Source organism: Colias eurytheme, chromosome 29, assembly GCF_061535395.1.
Source record: "Colias eurytheme isolate Ceu_HAF_F1 chromosome 29, ilColEury1 Martin Lab GWU primary, whole genome shotgun sequence".
NCBI lineage: Eukaryota > Metazoa > Arthropoda > Insecta > Lepidoptera > Pieridae > Colias > Colias eurytheme.
In genome coordinates, this window is record NC_143008.1 from 6,111,142 (window position 1) to 6,119,713 (window position 8,572).

General features: G+C 33.6%; 1 protein-coding gene across 1 annotated transcript; it reads left to right on the forward strand.

The window, feature by feature from the left end:
- Positions 1 to 2,834: 2,834 nt before the first annotated feature.
- LOC149896311 (uncharacterized) lies at positions 2,835 to 8,235 on the forward strand. Its single transcript, XM_090118417.1, has 2 exons — positions 2,835 to 6,468; positions 8,219 to 8,235. The coding sequence occupies exons 1-2, from the start codon at positions 2,835 to 2,837 to the stop codon at positions 8,233 to 8,235; spliced, it is 3,651 nt and encodes a 1,216-aa protein (XP_089974543.1).
- Positions 8,236 to 8,572: the final 337 nt, after the last annotated feature.

Sequence of the window (8,572 nt, forward strand, 5' to 3'; positions counted from 1 at the left end):
AGTAACTAGTTACATACTAATGTAATGCTTCATGTGTTACACTTTTAGTTCCTTGTTTTTTTTTAGCACTAGCTCTCAAGGGTATAGTCGGAACGAGTGGTGTTGGAGCAAGGTTGAAGGCTCTTGACAATTATAGTGACGCCATAATGCACTTTATTGACTGAGCCTTGGGCAGTGGGCTGGAGGCTCCAGTTCGTGCTGCCTAGTGATCCAAAAGTTATGCAAATGGTCAAAACGCTACCAATAAAATGCCTTTTGAAAGTGAAGAATTAGTTCTTACGGAATTACCTCGTATTACCTACATGTGAAATAATAATTAGTATTAATAATAGTTAGTAACTCAGGCCCCGGAACCACAGACACAATAGAAAATCTATTGTGTCTGGGACCGATCGGGCCGCTTGGGGCTCAATGGGTAACAATCGCATTATTACAATGCACTAGCTTCGAGTTACTGTTTTGCTTGCGCTGTAGGTACTCGCATAAAATCATGAACAGTATTCCAGACATTTTTCTGTGTCTAATTTCACACAGATATGTTAAGCCGTTTCGGTGTCAAGTGGTAAATTAATAGCTTTCTATTTCCTCTTGAATTCATATATTTATAACACGTTAACATTATATAACATATTTGATGAAGCTTTATTCAGGACTAGCTCTACCCTGCGGTTTTACCCGCATTGCTCCGGTCCTATTGGTCTTAGCGTGATAATTTATATAGCCTTCCTCGATAAACGGACTTATCTAACATATAATTTTTTAAACCGTAGTTCCTGAGATAAATGTGTTCAATCAAACAAACTCTGAATTTTATTGATTTAAAGCGGACGATTTTTAATAATTGGACGCGTTGTAAGAAGAATACAGAATTTAATATAACTAACTATTTAAAAATTTTGTCTTATATACCTACCTACTCTTTAACTATGAATATGAAATATTACCTTGCCTTGCTTGGCAACTCCAACTCACATAAATTTATTTATTGCATAAAAAATAACTTTAGTAGTTAGCACTGTCTAATTACGTTTAAATATGTCAAGTTACGACAATTAGTTTCATAAGTTACCAATAGATGGCGACACTTTAGATTTGCATCGCACTAGCGAAATGTTTTAATGAATACGTATAAGAAATTTCATGTCGATTATCTGCCTTGTGTATCTTGTGGATCTTGTGTAAATTGTGTAATATTATGTTAAAGTAAAAATAAAGTAATTTAAAGTGTTGAGTGTTTAAGTGAATCCCGCCAAAACGTCATTTTATACATGGTGCCGAAACCTAAAATGGACTTTGGACTTTGAAAGACTTAGAAAAATTTCCGATAAGTAGAACTTGTAAAAATTTCATATTTTATTATATGGACTTAGAGAAATATTTGGGATTTTATTCTAAGGACTTGTGAAAATTTGAGAATTTATTATATGGACTTAGAAAATATTTGAGATTTTATTCTAAGGACTTGGAAAAATCTGATACTTTATTATATGGACTTAGAAAATATTTGAGATTTTATTCTAAGGACTTGGAAAATTTAGAGAATTTATTATATGGACTTTAAAATTTCTGGATTATTCTATAGACTTGGAAGATTATTGAGACTTTGATAATTTTAGAAGAAAAATTTATAAAACTAAATTATTAATATTTAAACTAAAATGGCTTCAAAATTAATTAAAAGTCAAGCGGATTTATTGCTTAGATTAGAAAAGGCACAACAAAATTTTAGGAAGAGTCCGAAAAGTAGAATCACTAAACAGTATTTGGAAACTAGAATAAAAAATTTGGAAGATTTTTATTTGGAATTTAAACGGAATCATACAGAGCTAATTCAAATAGTAACATCGGAACAAAGAGAATCATTGACATATTTTATGGAAGACGATTATGACAAGTTTGAAGAAATTTACATAGACCATATGACTGAACTAAAAGAAAAATTTGAAGAAGTGCCCAATAATCCGATATCAACATCAATTAATACGATGACAAGTGACGATGTAAAACTACCAAGAATACATTTGCCAACATTTTCGGGCAAATATGAGGAGTGGCAGACATTCTATGATATGTTTTTGTCGCTAATTCATAATAACGAAAAATTATCACCGGTGCAAAAGATGCATTATTTAAAGAGTAGTGTCTCGGGAGAACCTGAGAATTTATTAAGAAATTTTGCTACTGTTGATAAAAACTACCAAGAGGCTTGGAACCAATTAACAAAACGATACAATAATAAAAGATATAATTTAAATGCTGTTCTAAAAAAGTTATTTGGACAAAAACAAATTAATATTGAATCTGCACAAGCGATTAAGCAACTTCTGGACACAACTACATCAGTATTACAAGCGCTTAATAATATGGGAATACCAACAGCAACTTGGGATGCAATTGTAATTTATTTGGTGGTTTCAAAGCTTGATGTACAATCACATAAACTATGGGAGAATCAGATAAGCATGTCATGTGCCGATGAATTGCCAACTTGGTCACAGTTAGTGGATTTTTTAGAAGCAAGATTTCGGAGTTTAGAGATGGTAGATTCTGGAAAGCAACCTATAAGACATGAGACGTCACAAAAGAGGCAATTGGTTAAAAGTTCTTTTCACGGAGCTATCCTACAGAATAAGAAGACAGAGAATGTATGTTCAGTTTGTGGTGACAATCATTATATAAATGCATGCACACAGTTTAAGAAGCAATCAGTAGAAGAACGAAGAAATCACGTACAGAGTAAGGGCTTATGTTTTAATTGTTTGCAACCTACACATATTGTAAGTAAATGTCGACAATCAATTTGTTGCAAGAAATGCGGACGTAGACATAATACTATGTTGCATTTAGAGAAGACAGGATTCATTGAAAACACTCAAAGGACACAAGAAGAAAATGATGGGATTGAGAATAAAACTTCGTCTACGCTAGTAGAATCAAAGATTGTGGCAAATTTTGCCAAAAGAGAGCATAAAAGCTATCATGTTCTGCTAGCTACGACACTACTTAAGGCTCAGTCAAATAATGGTAACTTATTTATGGTACGAGCATTGTTGGACCAAGGCTCGCAAGCGTCTTTTGTAACTGAAGCAACTGTTCAGTTACTCGGTCTTAAACGTACATCTGTTAATAGTTTAGTATCAGGTCTGGGAGATGGTCAAATGCATATTGAACATGTAGTAACCCTATGTTTAAAATCGCGTCATAACTCAGAATTTTCTATTAATGTTAAGGCTTATGTATTAACTTCACTTACGTCTATGCTTCCATGTGTGAAATTAGATGCTCCTAAATGGCTCGAACTCGAGAATGTAGAATTAGCGGACCCAGGTTATGCAACACCAGGTAAGATTGATATTTTATTAGGGGCAGAAGTTTATGCTGAGATTTTATTAACAGGTATGATGAAACAACCCAAGGGAAATTTAATAGCGCAGAATACGGCCTTTGGTTGGGTTTTATCGGGTAAGGTATCTGATTCACTTTCAGATAAATATAAGGCTAACAGTTTTCATTTACAGGTTAGAACTAACGATGATTTTTTGAAGCGTTTTTGGGAATTAGAAGCTGAACCAGATATGATTGTTAAGAAATTTACAAGAGAGGAACAATTGTGTGAAGAGCTATATGAAAAATCAACTGTAAGAAATCGAGATGGAAGGTATGTTGTTACATTGCCATTTAAAAATAAGGATCCTGAGTGCCAGTATGGAGAATCGATAGATATAGCTAAGAATAGATTAGTCGCTTTAGAAAGAAGGCTTAAGAATAATTCTAAATTATATGAGGAATATAGACGAGTAATAGAAGAGTACTTAGTTCTTAATCATATGTCTTTAGTCGAAAAAGATGATTTAGATAATCCAACGGCCGTCTATCTTCCGCATCATGCTGTTGTACGGGAGGATAAAGATACGACAAAGGTTCGTGTAGTTTTTAATGCTTCTAGTAAGGGAACAAATAATGTGTCATTAAATGATGATCTTATGATTGGACCAAAAATCCAACAAGATCTCAGACATATATTAATGAGGTGGAGAACCCATCCCATTTGTATAGTGGCTGATCTTGTTAAAATGTACCGTCAAGTACGTATTAATCCAAGACAGACAAATTTTCAGAGAATTTTATGGAGAACTTTACCGGATCAACCAATTAAACATTTTAAATTGCTCACTCTAACATTTGGAACCGCGTGTGCACCATATCTTGCTGTTAAAACTTTACAACGTTTAGCAGAAGATGAGAAACTCAAATTTCCAGTAGCGTCAGAAATTACTAAAAATGATTATTATATCGATGATCTAATGACAGGTTGTGATACATTACAAGAAGCTAAAATTATTTACAATGAAATGAACAAATTAATGAAATCTGGAGGATTTACACTTCAAAAATGGAGCTCTAATTGTAAGGAACTATTAAAATATATTGGAGATGAGAATAAAGAAAAAGAAGAATCTATGCTAATTAAGGTTGATGATATGGTAAAAGTTTTAGGAATTTCGTGGAATCGTAGTTCAGATAGATTTGTGTATACAATCAATTTACCGGAGATAAAATTTCCAGTCACGAAAAGACAAGTTTTATCTAATATTGCTCAAATGTTTGATCCAATGGGTTGGATTGCACCAGTAATCATTGTTGCTAAATTATTTATTCAAAAAATATGGAAGGCGCATTTAGATTGGGATGATGCATTACCTGAAGATTTGAACGAAATGTGGCTTAACATACGACAGCAATGCAAGGACATTCAACGAGTAGAAATACCACGGTGGATTTGTTGCACTAGTCAAAGTCATGTTGAACTTCATGTCTTTTCAGACGCATCAATATCTGCTTATGCTGCTGCAGTTTTTATGAGAGTCATCAATCACGATGAATCCATACATGTCAGGTTAGTATCAGCTAAAACAAAAGTAGCACCTATAGAGAAGGAAGTTTCTATACCTCGTTTAGAGTTATGTGGAGCTGTGCTTGCTGCGAAACTTGTGAACGAAGTATCTCAAGTGATGAAGGTGTGCAAAGGTAACATTTACGGATGGACTGATTCTACAATCGTTTTAGCATGGTTGAAGGGCGGTGCAAGCAAATGGACAACATTTGTAAGTAATCGGTTATCAGAGATTTTAACTATTATGGATTATGATCAGTGGGGTCATGTTTCAACCGAAGGCAATCCTTCTGATTGCGCATCTAGAGGTTTGACTCCAACAGAATTACTTTCTCATTCACTATGGTGGTACGGACCGGAATGGTTGAAGAACAGAAATATTGAAATGAAAAATCCAGAGATAGTAGATACAGATGAAGAAAGAAGACAAGTATCATTAATAGTAAAACAAGATAAATTTGAAGATTTTGAATGGTTAAAATTTTCTAATTTGACTAAAATGCTAAGGGTTATTTCTTATTGTCGAAGAATATTACTGAAGAAGGATGAAAGAAAAATTTTGCCGAAGTTTGTAACAGTAAATGAAATGAATGAAACATTAGAGAGATGTATTAAACAGGTTCAAAGAATTGCGTTTGATGAAGAGATCAAGGATTTAGAGAATAAAAAGGATATACCGAAGAGAAGTCCCCTTCGTACTCTTTGTCCCATTTTAGATCGAAATGGAATATTAAGAGTCGGTGGTCGGATTGATAAGGCTCACGCAAACCATAACACGAAGCACCCGATTATTATGCCAGCTAAGTCTCATCTTACCCAGTTGTTAATATCGGATGCTCACGAAAAAACTTTGCACGGTGGACCGCAAATCATGATGAATTACATTCGGACAAAATATTGGATAGTACGCTGTAGGGATCTAGTAAAACAACATTATAGGAAGTGCCTCACGTGCTTGCGATATTCGAAAGCAGCGAGAGTGCAGTTGATGGGACAGCTTCCAGATACTAGACTGAAGCCTTGCAAGCCATTTACGGCAACTGGTGTTGATTATGCAGGCCCAGTCAATATTAAGTTTTCTCCAGGTCGAGGGGCAAAGTCTTATAAAAGCTACATTTGTCTTTTCGTCTGTATGGTCACAAGGGCTATACATATTGAGGCTGTAACAGATTTAACCGCTAAGGGATTTATCGCCGCTTTTAGACGCTTCACGTCTAGACGTGGACATTGCCAGGATTTGTTCAGTGATAATGGCACAAACTTTGTTGGTGCGGACAAACATTTACGAGAAATGTTTGACTCTGCTAAATCTAATTTACCTAATGAAATCGCGGAACTTCTTACATTAGAATTTACGACGTGGCATTTTATACCGCCGCAATCACCTAATTTTGGAGGGATATGGGAGGCCGGAGTGCGTTGTGCTAAGAACCATTTGAAACGGGTCATAGGTGACAGTATTTTAACGTATGAGGAATTAGCTACAGTACTATCACAGATCGAAGCATGTCTTAATTCTAGGCCAATTTCTGTTATTAGTAGTGAAGCAGATGACCCTCTCCCACTGACCCCAGGTCATTTTTTAATAGGTGAACCGGTTATAAATATAAGTGATCGTAATTATGATGATTGTAATATAAATAAATTAGAAAGATGGAATGTTATTCAAAAAATGGTAAATAATTTTTGGCGTAGATGGTCTAAAGAATATTTGATTACTTTAAATCAGAGGTATAAATGGAATTCGAAATTAGAAGAACCTAATATTAATGATATTTGTATAATTAGAGATGATAACGTTCCACCTTCTAAATGGATTTTAGGAAAAATTGTAAACAAACATATTGGATCAGATAATATAACTCGCGTTGTAACGATTAAGTGTAAGAATGGATATTTAAAACGACCGTTGAGTAAAATTAGTGTTTTGCCTAAATAAAATGATTAGTTAATAGAATAGAAAATCTTATAAAATTGTTAAACTTTAGAAGGTCAGTTAACTGAAGTGTCAGATGTATTTTGTTTGGTTACTAGTTTAACGCCACTACGTTGATGTATCACGGTGGGCGGTTACGTTTTGTTTAGTTATGTTTTGTTTTGTTTAGAGGTATATTTTAGTTGTTTTTTTGTTACGGACTAGTCCTTGGTGGGCGGAATGTCTAATTACGTTTAAATATGTCAAGTTACGACAATTAGTTTCATAAGTTACCAATAGATGGCGACACTTTAGATTTGCATCGCACTAGCGAAATGTTTTAATGAATACGTATAAGAAATTTCATGTCGATTATCTGCCTTGTGTATCTTGTGGATCTTGTGTAAATTGTGTAATATTATGTTAAAGTAAAAATAAAGTAATTTAAAGTGTTGAGTGTTTAAGTGAATCCCGCCAAAACGTCATTTTATACAAGCACAATCAAAATTCATTGTTCTATTATTTAGACTTCTAAAATAGTATCTTGTTACCTTGTTACAAAGAAATTATAATGATACGTCAAAAGTAGACTTGAATAATACTCGCGCCAAAAACCCAAACAGCACAGCTAAAAAATAATTTTGACACTTTGTATTGGCTGTTTGCGTGACGTTCGGCTGTTAATACAAATTTGTAGCACGCAAGCCCATTAAATATCCTGATATGGTATATATTACAAGCAAATAACATTAATGAACAAAGAACGGTGCAAATTATTAATCCACCAAATATGTTTATTTATTATGTTACTTGTGTCCTTGGAATGTTTTATTTGTGACCTACAACAGTGAGTTTGACCGACAAGCTGACACACGATTTTTAGGGAACGTCTAAAAATAAGCATACAGATTATACATCAAATTTTAAATAAGGACGCAGAAATTTTACTGAAGCGCACATAGCAAAGGATAATAAAGAAAAATAGAAAGGATAGATAAACCATTTGAGAGAAATAGTGATAGTTATGTAAATTTCTTCCATATAATATTATGTATATAAAACGTATAAGACCTACTGGATGGATTATGTTGTCACTTTCTTTTATTATACAGGTATTAGCCAACAGAATCATATGATTAGCTGTAATTTATTTTGAAGAATTTAATTTGCATTTAAATATACACGCGAACGAAATCGCGGGCACACCTTGTCTGGAATATAATAATTATTAGTATTGTCCCAGGTATTTGAATGTGTTAAAATAGAAATTAACCATTCTCTGAGTCAGCTTTCAAAAGCATAAACCCATAAACATACCCTTTCTTAAAACAACACAGATTATAAATGGCAAACCATAAATTCCGTAAAAAGTAAAAAAATTAAAGTCATGTACAATCTGTATTAAACAGCTTTGATACGCGAGTGACAGATACAAAAAGGCATGCTAAAAGGCTATCAGCACGGCCATCAATCATATCATGTATAGTCTGTGTCAACTTTTGAACTGTCATTCTTTTGGCGGGAAACTTTATTTTTATTTTGTGTCAAGTCACGCACTGTGGTAAATATTTAAACATTTCTGTATTTAGTACATTACTTACCATTATTTTATATTATAAAGTATGTGTTTGAGATTAGATACCTACATTATTTTGTCCAAATAGGCAAAACTACTGAATTTATTACGATGGTATCGAGAACCTATACAGAGGGTATGTATTATGTAAAAGTTCTTAACTAATTTTAAACGACTCAAAGTAGGT

Excerpts from the sequence above, each read along its gene's own strand:
- LOC149896311 (XM_090118417.1), top strand. The coding sequence starts at position 2,835 with ATGTTGCATTTAGAGAAGACAGGATTCATTGAAAACACTCAAAGGACA.